The 16,692-nt window shown below is 48.5% G+C and overlaps 1 protein-coding gene across 1 annotated transcript in view; it reads left to right on the top strand.

Annotated features, from left to right (window-relative positions):
• Nucleotides 1-16,692, top strand: part of HYDIN (HYDIN axonemal central pair apparatus protein) — a 273,502-nt gene that overhangs the window by 157,343 nt on the left and 99,467 nt on the right. The window contains exons 19-22 of the mRNA XM_055145713.1: nucleotides 11,257-11,495; nucleotides 13,340-13,595; nucleotides 14,197-14,340; nucleotides 16,495-16,638. Coding sequence (XP_055001688.1) covers nucleotides 11,257-11,495; nucleotides 13,340-13,595; nucleotides 14,197-14,340; nucleotides 16,495-16,638 — 783 coding nt within the window. The remainder of the gene's footprint in view (nucleotides 1-11,256; nucleotides 11,496-13,339; nucleotides 13,596-14,196; nucleotides 14,341-16,494; nucleotides 16,639-16,692) is intronic.

Raw genomic sequence — 16,692 nt, 5'->3', positions numbered from 1 at the left:
TCTATATCCGTGAACAAGAACAGGCTGATATTTTTAATGACAAAAATGTGCTACTAGGAGTTAAAATTATAATCACACAAATTAAAGTTTTTAATATTAGAAAACAAATAAACTATCCCAAAAAATGGACAAGAAAAAAAGATCTAGGAGAGCAATAAGGAAAGAAAGCTTAGAAAATTAGATGATTTGTTCAGGAATCCTAAGACCCAAACAAATGGTTCCAGAAAGAACAAAATTTTATAATGGTCGTGAGGAAATTATGCAAGAAGCAATTCAATGAATATATCCTGAACCCACAGAGGGGAATTTATGGAGACGCCTGATTAAATGTGCTGCATTATGGATGGGCATGGGCCCATTGCCAAGGCTTACTATCATTATGTTCCAGAACGCTGGCCATGAAAAAGACTATAGGAACTTTCAGATAGAAAAAGAAAAGAATTAATGGTGAAAAACAAAAAAATTAAGAACCAAGCCAGCATCAGATTTCTTGACAATAACTGGTGGCGGGGGTGTGGGGGGGGGCATCCTGAAGGAAAATAAATCCTGAACTTGAATTCATCATCTGGATTCATCGTTCGCCCATCGTGACTAATCAATTGCTGGGGTAGAGTAAGGACATTCTAGGCATGAAAGATCGCCAGGAATCTACAGTCCAGGAACCTTTGCTTGGGAAGGTACTGGAGAATGTGCTCCCTAACAGTGGGAAGGCCATGACGCCCAGGAAATTGGGGGGTGGGAGGCGAGGGGGCTCAGACACAGGAGGAAGAACTCAGAGAACATAGAGTGGTACCAAGGGCATGTCCCACGCATCAGCCACATCGCAGGCCCAGCCTGCAGCCAGTCCACACAGGCGTCACAGAACAGACAACTCCAGGGGAACATGCGAGAAACATCAATGGTTAAATTAAAAAAAAAAATGAAGAAATAGCAGTGACCACTTGGAGACTTGAAGCAAACACCAAAGTGCCAAAGCAGGGCCAGAGCAAGGGCCAGCAGGCTTTCCATGCAGGCTGGAGCACAGGCTTTCCATGCAGGAGGCCCTGGCTGGGTCCCCAGCACCACAGTGTCCCCTGAGTACCACCAGCAGTGGCCCAGCAACAAAAAATGCTGAAACAATTGAAATGGGGTGCGTGCCTGGCATGCATGAGGGCCCAAGTTCAATTCCATCACCACGTGATCCCTGGGCACTTCCTGACACCTCCCCACCAAAAAAATAAACAAAAAACCTGCATTGATAGTTAGATAATAATGGGGATAATGGCAAAGGTGGAGTCAAGGGGGAGCTTCACTATCTGCCTTTTCTGGAACCAATTAACACTGTTACTTGTGTACATGTGTACATTTAATTAAAATAAAAGTCACTTAAGTTGTGGCACCAAACAGAATGTGTAGTATAATTATGTGAGGGGAAGCATACACACAAATACATTCCTTTCAGAATCACGAAAATGAAAAGATGCACAGAAAACTGAACTCTTGATCAGTGGGTGTGGGGGTGCCACCGAGAGATGCTCTACCCTCAAACCCCCTGGCATTCACTCTGTTCATGGGTTATTCCTAATGTAAAGGTCCCAAAGAAAGAAACCAGGATTGAATCTGAACAAAGAGAGTAAAGAGAATGAAATGAGTTCAAAAGAGAGTGACCCTGTCCTCTTAGAATGAGCATTTTATTCAGCAACTGTGCATCTTCTTGTTAGACAAACAACATTATCCTTACAAAATAAAAGGAAGATAAAGATGAGAAAGAATTACTCAGAGCCATGATCACAGTTAAATGTTGGGTCTCTAGGACTGGTGCAATAGCACAGCGGGTAGGGCGTTTGCCTTGCACACGGCGGACCGAGGTTCGAGTCCCAGCATTCCATATGGTCCTCTGAGGACTGCCAGAAGTAATTCCTGAGTGCAGAGCCAGGAAGAACCTCTGAGCATTGCTGGGTGTGACACAAAAAGAAAAAAAAAGTTGAGTCTCCATCTGAAATGACCCTGTGTATCTGTGTGTGTGTGTCTGTGTGTGTGTGTGTGTGTGTGTGTGTGTGTGTGTGTGTACCTCTCTTGGGCCGCCCATGGCACGATGCTCTTTCTTCATCAACTCTTCCCACTCAGCACTGTGGTATAGTCACTTTTGGTATGAATTATTGAGGAATGTCTCTATACCCATCATTTTCAATGACTGATTTTATTGCATCATCTCCACTACAGTTGATTTAACTAATCCCCTACTGATAGACTTTCCCAGTTTCGGCCCCGTAAACAGTGCTCACAGCCTAATTGCTGCTCCCATCCTTCACTGTTTCCTTCCCCGAAGATCCTAGAAATGCAATCTTAGAAACACTCTCCCAGAAAACGGGCCCCGATTTACATCTGCCCAAACGTGCCGAACAGTGCCGCCCTCTCCCCCTTACCAACATTTGGTTTGTTTTTGCCAGTTCTAGCAGGTGAAAAAAAAAATATTGTTTCACAACTTAAGTTTGTATTTCTTTGAAATGTTTGTGATAACAAATATTTCCTTATGTTAACTAACCAATAAATGTATTTTATCATCTATCATCTTCCCCACAGCAGTGCCTAACTGTGCTGTCTGTAATTGCTCCAGATTGGCTTTTTTCTTGAGTTTCCTCTTAGGGAGAACAGGAGATGGAAGTTACAGTATGGAGCGTGCTGTGTAATGATACACATGCATTATAGCAGAGGGGAGGAAGTAATCGCTGTTTCTACACAGGCCAGAGTATTCGAGTGGAGACTTGAAGGATGAGAAGGAAGGCGAGAGCTACGGCATGAACATGCCTGGGGAACAACAGGGAGGGGAGGGTGAGTTCCCGGGCGGCTGAGCCACAGGTGCATGCTGGACACGGAAGTGCCATCAGAAGTGGGCACTGGTGCCCCTTGTTGCAGAATTTGGAACAGATCCTCCAGACCAGACACACCTATCTGATTGGCAAACCTGTCTTGACTGCAGACACAAAAAGTGTCACCGTAGCCACCAGGTGTGAGGTCCAAAACTCCTGGAAATCACCTGTGAAGTTTGGGGTCTGGAGGAATTTCCAACGGAGGGGACCCGTTGCTTCTTCAGAGGGGAGAGAAGATTCAACCCCACTCAGATGGAGTGTGGCTGCGGGACACCCGTTTGATTGTCCCTCCAAGTAGCAGATGGGGCAACTGAGGAAACAGATTCGAAGGTACCAAGTGGGCCTGAGGTTCCTGGCTCCGAAGAGCAGGGTGACCACCAGTGGCTCTGACCCAAAAGCACTCGCCTTTCATGCCGCCTCACGCTGCCTCGCCGGTAAGGCCCGGCCCTGTTCCTTTTGTGCTTCATCTCTTGGTTTCTAGTTCATTATTTTAAGCAGCAAAAATGAGTCACTCCAAGAAAGGGCACCGTCTGACAGGAGATGCCATTTGGAAGACGAGAAGCAGAAAGGTCTCAGGGCCGCTCATTGTTCTCGGGCCACAAAGAATCGATCGTCTGCTGAGATAATAGCAGAAACGCTGGTTGCAGTGGTGATGTGCCACCTCTCATCCCGTGAAGGAAATTCTTACGGATTTCTATTGACAGCGGAGGCATTTTGAAGCCCAGCGCACGGTGCTCTTTCCCCCCACCACCCCCCGGCTTCCTAGTCAGCAGCCCCGAGAATGGGAGGTCTGGCTGAGAAGTGCTCCTTCTCTGTATTGTTGAAATGACAGGTGCAAACAATAGCATTCGCTCCCCTCCCGACATGTATGAAACGGCCAAGAAGAAATTTGGAACGGCTGTTTCCCCTGGGAGCTGAGCTCTGCCTGAGCAGTGGCTGAGGGGTTTCCTGTCAGGTAAAAAGCAAATACCACCCTGTGACAGGCCAGCCCCCAGGGACAGGGGTCTCACTCATGCCCAGTGGGCACAGCGTTCTGCTCCACCAGAGATGCCCTTGGCCACGGGCACACACCAGCACTCTGGCTGTGGGGCCCAGGCCTCGGAAAAGCAGGCACAGCGGCTGGAGTTTGGGTGGGAGGCTCATTTTTGTCACCTTTGGAACAAGTAGATAAATGTGTCTTTCTTGCTGTGCAACAAATTACCACACGGTGACTTTAGACAACACAAATGCCTGATATGTCTCCATCGGTCAAAAGCCCAGGCCTTCCTGACATGATTCTCTTTGTAGATGTCAACAGGCTGAAATCAAGGTGCGGGCCAAGGTACCTTCCCTTCTCTCTGCCTTCCAAGGACTTGAGTAGGGCAGGATCACCCCCAGGCCCCCACAGTTCTGGCACTTTGTTTTGTGTGATGGAATGACCAAGACCCCCTGTCCCTTTAGCTTCAGCCAGAGACTGCTCTTTTTTTTTTTTTTTTTTTTTTTTTTTGCTTTTTGGGTCACACCCAGCGATGCTCAGGGGTTACTCCTGGCTTTGCACTCAGGAACTACTCCTGGCGGTGCTTGGGGGACCATATGGGATGCCGGGGATCGAACCCGGGTCGGCCGCGTGCAAGGCAAACGCCCTACCCGCTGTGCTATCGTTCCGGCCCCCCAGAGACTGCTCTTAACTGCTGGAGAACCACCCTCGGTTGCCCTGTCAGAGACCCCTCGCTCGCTCCTCTCAACATGCACCTCTCTCCCCAGGCCCCGACCAGGGGCTCACCTGATGAGGTCAGGCCCTCTCGGGAGAGTAACCTCGCCTGCACCCCAGTGGCACCTGGATTTGTGTTTGATGGAATGATCTGGAAAGGATCACTGTAGACCAGGAAACTGCCATCTGCGGGCCTTCTCTGAGTGTTTCCCACCCCCAGTGCCCTCTCAGCTGCTGCTTCTCTCTCTTGGCTTCCGTCTTTTAGAATCTGTTAGATTCCTGAGTACTGGTATGTGTCCAGGCCCATTTCTGATTTTGGCAAAATGATGAAAATGTCTGTCACCTTGTCAGGGCTTCCTGTGCCCGGGATTTTGCCTGAGTTTTGTACAGGTTTCCCTCATCTAACCCTCACAACTCCATACCAAGTTGCCATCTGGATCATATCATGTGACACTCGAGTCTTACAACTTGAGGTGGGAGCCATGGTCGGGGGCGTGGCCTGCGTTGCCAGCTGGAAGTAGCAGAGCCAGGATTCGAACCCCCCTCTCTTTCTCCTTGGCCTCCTACTCCCCTTCCCTCATGTCCTGCTGGAGTGTGCATTTGGAAAGGTCACTGATTGTCCTCTGTAGCCCAACACTTCCTCAGCCATCCATATCTTCTTCAGTCAAGTTTGCCAGCTAATAACAGCAACTATGGCATGGGCCAACCCCCCACTTAGAAACAAAGGACGCCCCTCAAAGTCAAAGCAGCCGAGATACCTACGGGGGTCAGCGTGGGTGAGACCTGACTTGAGGGAAGGACAGTTCAGTTCCTCAGTCGCTGGCATGTGAATGTGCCTTGTCCTTGGATTCTGTGATAGATGCTGCAGCTGGCTTGCCTGCCAAACATTGATTAATAAGCTTCATCAAGAGGAAAAATCACCAACAATTTAGCCCTGGGGAGCAACTTCAGGTTCTCCTTGGCTCTAGAGCAGTCAACCTTTGTCACAGGGTCAGAACAAGAGCAGTCCCCATCCACTGGAAACAAATGTCCCCACCTTGGACGAGCGCGCCCACCCATGACAGTGACTCTCCACTGTGGGCGGACAGCTGACCTGTGCCAGGGTGAGAACAGGACAATAAACAGACAGGAAAGACGGCATTGGCATTCAGAAGTCCACTCTCCTGAAAGGCACTTGTATTGATAAAAGAAAGACAAAATTGGCATTGATTTATGTTTGGATCATTAGCAACATCTCATGAAAGAGTGAAATTACTGAGGGTTCTCTAAAGCCACAAGTTTGGAAACGAGCCTGTTGGAGTGAGATGGTCTCACCAAGAACTTCCTGATTTTCTCTTTCTGTGGCCCAGGAGTTGCAATACCAAAAACTCCACCTGTGAGTTCTGACGGTGGAACGTGATGTCTGGAGGCCTGGACAATGCAGTAGAACCAACAAGGCAGCGTTAGCAGAGAGGCTGGCAGTTCCCCATAGTCTCCCATTTCTCTTGGACCCAGAGCCAGAGGACATTTCCCAGCCCCTTTGGCATGACCAAGTGGGCAGAGGTGGGGTGTACCCAGGTTCAGGCATAGAATCTGATTCTCTCTGCCTTCTGGTTGTCCAGCCTGATGTCAAGGTCCAAGAGCCTTAGAAGTCACAAAGTAACCATGCTAGAATCTGGAGGGGGCTGAGTCACCCAAATGACTGAACACACAGAGGCCCACCCTCTGGAATTGCTGTGAGCTGGGAACGAGCCAGAATTGATTCCCTAATAACACAGACCTTTCTGTTACAGCAGCTAGCATTTCCATATCTGAGATAGAAGACTTAAAGAAACCAAAGAAAGACATGCAATCTAAAGAGAAAATTGATTGTGATTTGTATGTGTCATTTTGATTGTGTAGACCAGGCTGAAAATTCAGTAAGTCAAACTTGCTGATAATCTATGACCCTGAAAATTAAAGGTATGAGGATTATTCTTTTGGTTTCTAATGTTTTAAGATAAAATTATAAACAAATGCAGGTTATTTTCATGGAAAGACATACTTTGCTAACTTTTCTCAACATTTTAATACTCCCTTCAGGCTAATTTGGTATAAGTAGAAATGAGAAAAAATTTAGGGAAAAAGACTGAGTCAAACAAAAGTCAGCATTATTTTCCACAACTGTCCTTTGGATACAGAGATAATTATCTTACAAATATCCTACCTTGATCCGGTTTCTCTAATGCTTAATTTTTTCTTTTACACCAATGTCACTAGAAGTACCTTATATGGAAAGCCATGAACAGAACTCTGAACTTAGAGTTAATCCTCCTGTAATTTCCATTAATACAAAAACTAAAGTTTCCTCATTAACATGCATTGACATTCTTCTTATAAATAATGTTGATCCTGGGAACTGTTCTTCTTGGCTTCATTTATTAAACATTTTTAATATAGTAGTTCCAGTGCTGACTTTCAATCCCAGAGGAAGTAGAATTAGCATTCTGGTGTGGTGCGTAGGACTTTTCCTGTTATAAACTGGAGGATCGGCATTTGGGTTTAAGTGGTAGATGCCCTGGCAGGGGTCAGAGGCTGCAGCGCCGCAGAACACTTGCTTTGTGAGGCTCTGGGCCTGATCCCCACACTGCAGATAATTAATTAACAAGTAAGCAAATAAATATTGGAAGCTCCTTATTGAAGTCTCTGTGGGGCTGTTCTGAATGGCCTGGCCATTCAGGACTCACTAACCAAGTCCCATTTGAGTCTGCAGGTGAACTGGACCTGGATTTTAGTGATATCCCAGGTCCTGCCACCCCATTCCATCCTGCCAGGGCAGGTTCTAGTGCTCCCTGCGAGCTGCAGACTCCCGCTCTCCTCATCCTCAGGCTGCCCCGCAGAACTCTGATTTGCTGCAGGCTTACCTGGAGCTGAAGCCCTGAGGACATCGCCTGCATTTCTCTTGTCTCTTTCTTCTCTTCCTGGGCCTACCCCAAGGAAATGTGAGCAGGAAGGATCCTTTTGGAGTAGAACCCCCTCTGGGGTGCAGCCCACAAGGAGCACATTTTACCCTGGCTTGAAAGGACAGGCCCCCTGCTGGTGAGCCCCCAGCCCAGAAGAATACAGGGACCCAGCGTTTTGAAGGCTGGCATTGCCAGCATCTCAGATGAGGGGGAGAGTTGGCCATTGCCTCGTGATCAGTATTCTCGAAGCTTCTAAGTGATCTCTACCTTTTTTGCTTTTTGTTGTTTTCTTTTTTTTTTCTTTTTGGGTCACACCCAGCGATGCTCGGGGGTTACTCCTGGCTCTGCACTCGGGAATTGCTCCTGGCAGTGCTTGGGGGACCATATGGGATGCCGGGGACGGCCGCGTGCAAGGCAAACGCCCTCCCCGCTGTGCTATCGCTCCGGCCCGCTTTTTGTTGTTTTCATCGTAGTGCTGGGGGCCTTCAGACCCCTGGGGGGTGGGGGTGGGATCGTGTGGTGCTGCAGGGATGGAACCAGCCCCTCACACGCTCTTGACAAGCACTACTACCTGAGTCACATCCTGGCCCACCATTTGCCAGCCTGTTGCTAATGCATTGTTTGTTGTTTGTCCCTAAATATTTTCTACGAAAATTAGTCCATGCAAGTTATTTCCCAGTCACCACTTCTCCCAACTAAAAGAGCAGGATGGTCAGAGTTGAGACTTTTTGTTAAATGATTTGAGAGAATTGTTCGTATGTGCACTTTAAGTAGCATATATTTGGTTTTCATTAATCAATAATAAAATATAATTGGGGATCCCCCTTTGCATGAAGCTCAGTTTCCCATTTGGAGGCAAAAGGAAATGTGGAAAGAAAGAAAGAAAGAAAGAAAGAAAGAAAGAAAGAAAGAAAGAAAGAAAGAAAGAAAGAAAGAAAGAAAGAAAGAAAGAAAGAAAGAAAGAAAGAAAGAAAGAAAGAAAGAAAGAAAGAAAGAAAGAAAGAAAGAAAGAAAGAAAGAAAGAAAGAAAGAAAGAAAGAAAGAAAGAAAGAAAGAAACTGTTTGGCACACACTTCCTGTCATCAAAGGGTCTCCTCTGCTCCAGGGAACACTCCTTCTCCCCAGGGGCTTTCAGCCCAGTTCCCTCCCACTGCCACCCTTGCCTCCTTTGCACTGTGGTTCCCTGACTGCCAGTGCAGCCACCCATTTGGGGCAGAGACATCCTGTGCCCCAACATACCCTGGACCTGGGAACACTGAACATAAATTGTGATTTTTTTGTTCACAAGCCCTACCGTTATATAAACAAATTTTCAGGTGTTAAGTGTGGGCAAGGAAGAACGTCTAGGTCAAATGTTCACCAGTAGAATTTTTAAAGACAGTTAATGGATTAAAATATGTAGTATAAATAATAAGACCCAAATTCAGAAATAATTATTTAAAATTTGCAGCAGAGGAGCGATAGCACAGCGGGTAGGGCGTCTGCATTGCACAAGGTCAACCAGGGTTCGATTCCCAGCATCCCATATGGTCCCCGAAGCACCGCCAGAGGTAATTCCTGAGTGCAGAGCCAGGAGGAACCCCTGAGCATTGCCAGGTGTGACCAAAAAAGCCAAAAAAAATTTTTTTTCAGCAGAGTAGGTGTTTTAACAGTGAATTACGCATGCTGAAGGAAGAGTAAGTGGGCTGGAAGGTGGGGAGAGAGGCAGAGGGTTCGGGCTAACTCAGCGGCTTACAGCTCCTGCCTTGCAGAGGTGAGGCAGTGAGTTTGGGCCTGGAGCCAGTGCCTGCACTGAGCACACCCTTCGGCTCGCTCATCTGTGGTCCTCAGTGCAGTGGGCGACTTCCAGCCATATCACACAATCATGTGAGGAAAATGAATGAAATCGCAAGAAATCCTCCAAATCCTCCAGTCACAAAATGTGAAAGAATGAAAATTGCAGAGAGGCTCTAAGACATTTACGTTAGGGAAGCCACACACTTCCAGAGTCAGACTAGGAGAGAGAGTGAGGTAGAAACAATGACTCACCCCATGGGGATGGGGCCTTCTCAGAGATGAAAGAGAACAAAGCGTGGATTCTGGACGGCTAGCAAATCCCAGTACATGTGCAAATAGATGCAAGCAGGATAAATAAACTCCTACCTAGACACCTTTAAGTTCACCTGTACCCCAAAGCCAGGGAGAATCCCTTGACACCTTAGAGAAAGGGATACCCCATCAGGGAAGCAGAATCTGAACTTTCGGATCCAGTCAGAGGCTTCAGCGAGAGCTCTTTGATTATGGCTCGAGGCTTACCTAGATGTTCCACTTTGGAGCTGTTTTACCCTAACAGGTCTCTGAAAGCTGGGACACGGGAAGTCAAGGTCACTCGACAAGAGGGAAAGATCCCATGCATTGATTTCTCCAAGGGAGCAAACCAAATACCCGTGTAGAGAAGTGCCTAAAACATCTCTCTTCTTAATATAGAGAGATATTGTTTGAGTTACTAAAATCTGGAATAAGTTATTTGAGGTGAGAAAAGAGATGGCAAACTTACAAGGATTTAATTAAATGGCAGATACATTAACTGACTTACCAGCTATTTTATAAGCTTCATTATAAACCAACCTCAGTGACAGGTGCTAGGGACAGATCAGTGAATAATACCAACAGAAACAAAACGACAAAAGTACTGTCCCTCCTTGCACACCATCAGGGTGTCACCGAAGCACCACGCATCATGGTGTCCTGAGGTGTCTACAGCGAAACAGACCAAGCCTGGCTGGCTGAGGATCAACAGGGGCCCAGGGCCTCCTGAGCACCTCTTGGGAGGTCCCTCGCCCCCAAAGGAACAGAAGACAAAAATCCCTTCTAGGGGAAGCTTATGTTCTAGTGCAAGGAGACGAACATGATGAATAACTCAATTATGCACTAAGAGATGGCAATAAAGCGAAGGGGTGAAAACAGAAGGGGGAGGGAGCAGGCAGGCAGGCTGGGCCAAGGCTTGCAGCCTGCAGTGGGACAGCCAGGCTGAGACCCATATCCTTTGGGAGGAGAGAGACTGAGTGCGGAGCAGCTAAGCACAAATGGCAGTAGACCTACCCGTGGGGCTCACAGCCAACACTTTTTTTTATTTTTCTTTTTTGGGTCACACAAGACAATGCACAGGGGTTACTCCTGGCTCTGTACTCAGGAATTACCCCTGGCAGTACTCGGGACCATATGGGATGCTGGGAATCGAACCTGGGTCGGCTGCGAGCAAGGCAAACGCCCTACCCGCTGTGCTATTGCTCCAGCCCCACGGCCAACTCTTATAGTTCCACATGTGTCTGGAATTGCAGCAAGTCAAATTGGAGCATGAGGAAATCATTGCAAACAGGATAACTTCCTGTGGGGCTGCTCCTCCTCACGGTCACATCACAGACACTTTGCATTTGAAAAGCCTCTCTTTTAACAACTCCACCTTCTTGAAGGGACTGCATCCCTTCTGCTAAGACCTCTTGCATTCAGAGATGAGTGAGAGCAGATAATTAGCAGAAGCTGGTTAGTGAGACAGGGCTGTCAGCTTGAGAAAGAGGGATCTTCACAGAGCATTCAAAAGCAGAATTGTAGGTTTGCTCTTCAGAATCGGGGTGCTCTTTGAAAAGGGGAAAAGCCAACAAACACCCAGCTGCTTTGATTGGGGGGAGGAAAAATCTTGTTTGTCTCTGATGTCGCATTCCACAGTGCCAGGCATTTGAAGTCTCGAGGGCTTTGACATGGGCAGAATAAAATGCCAAGAATATCCTCACTGATCACTTGTCGTCTTGTGTTGCAGGCACACAAAAAGTCCCTGTGGACGATTGAACCCAGTCAAGGCCTGGTCCCCCCGGAAACCGATGTCCAACTGACCCTGACTGCCAACCTGAATGACACAGTGACATTCAAAGACACTGTCGTGCTGGAGATTGAAAATAGCATCACCTACCGCGTTCCTGTCCAGGCTTCTGGCTTTGGTTCTACCATTGTCTCCGACAAGCCCTTTGCTCCAGAACTCAATCTGGGTGCGCACTTTAGGTAGGGCAGCGCTCACGATGCCTTTGTTACCGCTGTCTATTTTAGAAAGTTGTTTTGAAGTAAATAACTGAGGGCCCGCCGTCCCTCACCTTCCCCGTTTCACTTGCCCCATCCTGGTGCGTCCGCCAGCCTTGAGCCTTTCCTGGCCTTCACCAGGTTGCATTCTCTAAGCTGTGTTCCCCTAGCCTCAGAAGAGGAGGCTCAGGGAAGCATGTTCTTCAGACCAACTCAGAGTGGCTGTACCCTGACCAACTCTGACACTGCCCTCTCCACCCACCGAGATCTCTCCTCTCTGACTCCTACACACTGCCGACCCCTCCAGTGTAGGGAAGAGAGTTGCGTTCTCCTAGTAACCTAAATAGAAAAAACTCTAGCAAGGGAGAAATTTACTGCCAGTGTATCTCATCAGGTATTGCAAAGGCAGTCATTTGGGTTTGGGTTTTGGATTTTAGTCTGTCTCTGATTGCCTCCCTGACCTGTCACCCCCAGTAGCACCATTGACCTGCTTGCAATTGGCTCAAATAACGAGTAGAACTGGGTAGACCCCCTGAACAGAAGGCAGTGTGGCTCTAAATGCATCCTCCTGGGGCTGGAGCGATAGCACAGCGGATAGGGCGTTTGCCTTGCACGCGGCCGACCCGGGTTCGATTCCCAGCATCCCATATGGTCCCCTGAGCACCGCCAGGGATAATTCCTGAGCGCAGAGCCAGGAGTAACCCCTGTGCATAGCCAGGTATGACCCAAAAAGCAAAAAATAAAAAATAATAAATGCATCCTCCTGGCACGCCTTATGTGAGGAACGGTCAGATGTGAAGCCTTTGTCTTCAAAGGTGCGAATTAGATGGAGTCTCAAAACCTAATGCACTGTAGCACTGTCATCCTGTTCATCAGTTTACTCGAGCAGACACTAGTAACATCTCCATATTTAGACTTGTTGTTGCTGTTTTTAGCATATCAAATACGCCATGGGTAGCTTCCCAGGCTCTGTCATGTGGGCGAATACTCTCAGTAGCTTGCTGGACTCTCCAAGAGGGGTGGAGGAATCGAACCCAGGTCGGCCGCATGCAAGGCAAAAGCCCTACCACTGTGCTGTCACTCCAACCTAGTGCAATTTAAAATATTTTTTAAAAAACCTCTACATCTTTTTCCCTAAAAAGTCAAAAAATAATCTGTTTAAATTCCAAACAAAACACATCTTAGAGGTCCAAGATTTAGAAAGCCAAGTATCTTAGAAATCCCAGTATCTGGGAAAGTCCCCAGACAATGAAGAGATTCTGGATAAATATTTGCAGAACAGGAGAGTGAAGGTGCCAGAGCAATAGAACAGCTAATAGGGCTCTTGTCTCTCATGTGGCCAATCCAGGTTCGATCCTTGGCATCCCAGAGGGTCCCCTGAGCACCACCAGGAGTAATTCCTGAGTGTAGAGCCAGGAGTAAGCCTTGAGTATAACCAGGTGTGGCCCCCAAACCAAAATAATTAAATAAATAAGGATGAATGGATGAAAGAATATCTTTAAATGAGGGCAATTTGTTTCAAAGACTGGCCAGTTTAGCTGGTTTTCTGGGGTCTCCGGTGGTCTTAACCCACAGAGAAAGACTATGGATGGGGAATGACGGTCACTGTCCCAGACTCCTCCTCAGGATTCGACGACTTGGGGACCATCCCCGCCCTGGTACTGCTCCTCGGGCATGTCTCTTGAGCTTTCTGCTTTGTTTGTTTTTACACGGTATCCATTGCTCACTAACATTTCAAACAGCCGAGGAATCAATCAATCCTGAGGGTATAAAAAGAACAGCCCACCTGAACGTTGATTCCTCTCCTCCTGTCTGGACACCCTTTCCAGCCTGGACACCTACGTGTACCGCTTCAAACTGACCAATAAGGGACGCCGGGCCCAGCAGCTATTCTGGATGAACGAAGGTTTCCAGCCCAAGACCAAGAAGAACCTGGCCAAGATCGGGCCAAGGAAGAAATTCCCCTCACTTCAGAGCTCCAAGGATTCCCAGAACCCTGTTTTTCAGATTCACCCTATCAGGATGGAGCTCCAACCAGGCCAGACGATCAATGTGACCCTCCAAGGCTACTCTGCACACCCCAGGGTAAGGGGGTGGCATGTCAGTGTGGAAGCGATTTTTCTCCTCCATAACCCTTGTCAGAGACGGGCCCCTGGAAGGTTGTCTGAAGGAGGAGAGTGGTTTCCATGGCAGCAGCCTTTGTTTTCACGGTTCAGCCCAGCTGGATTTCCTGTCTGCTTCTGTAGGTACATGCCCTCTAGCCTTAAAATGCCTCCGCTTAAAGTAGGTTCTCAGGGGCCAGTGAGATAGTACAGGGATTAAGGCATTTGGCTTGCATATGGCCGACCACAGTTTGATCCCGGGCCATGGATAAGCGCCCCCACTCCCGCCGCCACCAGAGGTGATCCCCAAGCACAGAGCCAGGAGTAAGCCCTAAGCCCCACTAGGGAGAATTGGTGTGTGGGGGGGGGGGGGCGAAGGAGGCGGAGATAGAAACGGAGATAAAAGATAGACTGAGCACTTGACAGTGTCAGTGCGACTGATCCCTCTAAGACATAAAACCATCCCAGCTTGACTGTGTGCCCCCTGCAATGCTGTATTTGGAAAAATGGGTGCTTCCCGGGGTCCCTGTGGCAGGGAGGGCGCTGTGGTCAGCCCGCTGACTGTCCCTGACACGTGTCCACAGGTAGTCCAGGAGCGGCTGGTGTGCCACGCCATGATCGGGACGCAGCAGGGGATAAACCTGGTGATGACCGTGAGGGTCCTGTGCGAGTTCATCGAGCCGCTTCTGCAGCTCTCCACCAAGCAGCTCACCTACCGGCTGGAGAAGGTCAGCGGGGTGAGGGCCCTGTCACCCCCGCCCACCCGCTCGCCAACTTTCTGAAGCTTCGAAGGCCAAGGCACATCCAGCTGAAAATCCTAAGTCTGGGCCTTTGTACCTCTGAAGTGTCAGTCACAGGGGAAGTCTGACTTCTGTCCTTCCTGAGGCCTGACACTCAAGGGTGCTGATTCCTGTGGATTGGGTAGTTCAGAACAGGCTGCCAGACCCACTGCACACCTGTCCCCGTTGTTCCTCACGGCTGCCTGTGTGTGACCCAGCCCAAGCTAAGGGGCCAGTTGCCATTCCTGGCTCCCCATAGTCCCGGGCAGGTAGGTGATGGGGCCCTGGGTCACGGGGGACCGAGCAACCCAGATTCCTCTGCAGGACGCAGCTTGGGACTGTTTAGGTGCGGAGTCCCCTTTGCTTCCTTCAAGCTGGAGAGTGTCCCTGAGCACCTTGGTGCGGTGGTTAAGGGAGCGGATGGGGGGAGGGGGGACGAGCTGGGGTCCCTTAGTGCCATGAGTGAGCGCCTCCCCTGACTCAGTCCAAACCCTTCCTGGGCAGCCCAGCAGGGCACAAGGGTCTCTGTTTCAGGGCCCAAAGGAGCTGGGACAGTGCCAGGTGACATATAAAGAAAAGAATTCCTCTATCAATGCAGAGCCACTCTTGCTCTGTTTCAAATTCTTCCCTTTTTTGGTCAAAAAAGACATTTATTGGTGGCAGCTGTATCACATTTGTATTCTGTTTTCTCCAAACTATCCAGAGAAAATTCAGCAAGCTGATAGCTCACTGATAGCTATCTGCACAATACATTACAGTATACATTAATTTTGCAGCTTCGTTTCTTGTTAAGTTTTTTTTTCCTAAGCCCATAAACACTCATAAAGTGTGGGTAATGTTCCTTTTCTTTATATCCATAACCTTGGGTTTTTTTAAGCATATTCTTGCAAAAAGTATCTATTGTTTGGATTTCATCCCTAGAATAAAATTACAAATATTAAGTGTGGAAACGCATTGCCCCACAAGTCCCTGTTCAGTTGTTTCTACCCTTCTGTCCTTCCCTCTGCCCCCTCCCCAAATATCCCTAGTTTGGAATCCTTGGAATTAAATAGTGAAAAACAGTCCAAGCTCTGTTTTTCACTATTTATTTCCTCATAAGGGGTAATTAACGCGTGCCCCTTCCTCACCCAGTTCCTTCTTGGTGTTCAGGCAAGATTCTCTAGCATCCAGCTAGAGGTCCCGTCTCCTTCCTGGCTCAGAGCAAATAGAGCTGGTTTAGTGCCGTAGACTCCATGAGGTGCACCCCACAGACGGGAGGCCTCTTTCTCTCCTGACTTCCGCTGAAGCATGTGCCTCATCAGCCTCAGCCACAGAGAGCAGCCCCACATCTCCGTGGGGTGAAGGGCAGTTGCAAATCAGAGCAAGGGTCAGGATGCTCAGCTCAGCGTTGTTGGAAGATCTGGGCAATGGTTGGAGGGAGGCTCCCCGTGGGGGCCACAGTGGAGGTCCCGGTGCCCTCCTGCTGATGGCCACTGAGCCCTGCCAGGCATACAAGAAATAAGATAGATGGGCCCCGCCGGAAGGAGGGAAACCAGCCCGAGAACTTTCAGCTCAGATCCCCTGCTTATGTTTCCTCCAGTTTAAAAATTAAATTTGACATATCTAATAGAGTGACACGATGATTCTAAATGTATTATCCGAGTGTTATCAGAGGGGAAACAGCGGGGGCTGGGGGAAATAGCATTTACCACTATAATAAGAAAAATATATTTGCAAATTGAAAATTTTCAGCATGAAAGAATATTGTATAAGGAAGAACGTTTTCTGCATCCTAATGACTCCTGCATTCCCTGCATGACATCGTGCACCTGTAGGACCTTATGCCATGGCCCTGAGGTGCTCCGAGCAGAGCACTTCTGCCCACAAAAGCCACTTTCCGAAGCAGTTATTGTTTTTTGAGGCAGGCAGCAGAGAATGAGAAATCCAATCAGTGTTTTCTGATTGATCTGGGTTTACTTCCCAGTAGTTCATCAGACATTTCAAACACCTTATCTAAATCTCAGCTATCGAGAACACCAGATGGGGAGGGGGCCATGGGACAGGGCCAGCTGGTCCCACTGGGAAAGGCCGGTGGGGCTCACAGTTTCCTCTCCCTCCTCGCAGACACCCAGCTGCATCCTCCAGCCTGAGTACCAGCCACTGGTCATGAAGAACATTTCCAGCCTGCCCGTGAACATCCTGCTCTCCTCAAGTGCCCCCTTCTTCATCTGTGAGAGTGATAAGTCCCCACTGCCCCTCGTTCCCGAGGTAACTCAGCGGAGGCTGTCCTAGTGACTCCAGGGGCGCTGGGGAGCGGGGTAC

The sequence above is a fragment of the Sorex araneus genome, chromosome 8, assembly GCF_027595985.1.
Source record: "Sorex araneus isolate mSorAra2 chromosome 8, mSorAra2.pri, whole genome shotgun sequence".
In the NCBI taxonomy this organism is placed as follows: domain Eukaryota; kingdom Metazoa; phylum Chordata; class Mammalia; order Eulipotyphla; family Soricidae; genus Sorex; species Sorex araneus.
The sequence above is the reverse complement of the archived record's forward strand: the minus strand, read 5'-3'. Positions and strand labels throughout refer to the sequence as shown.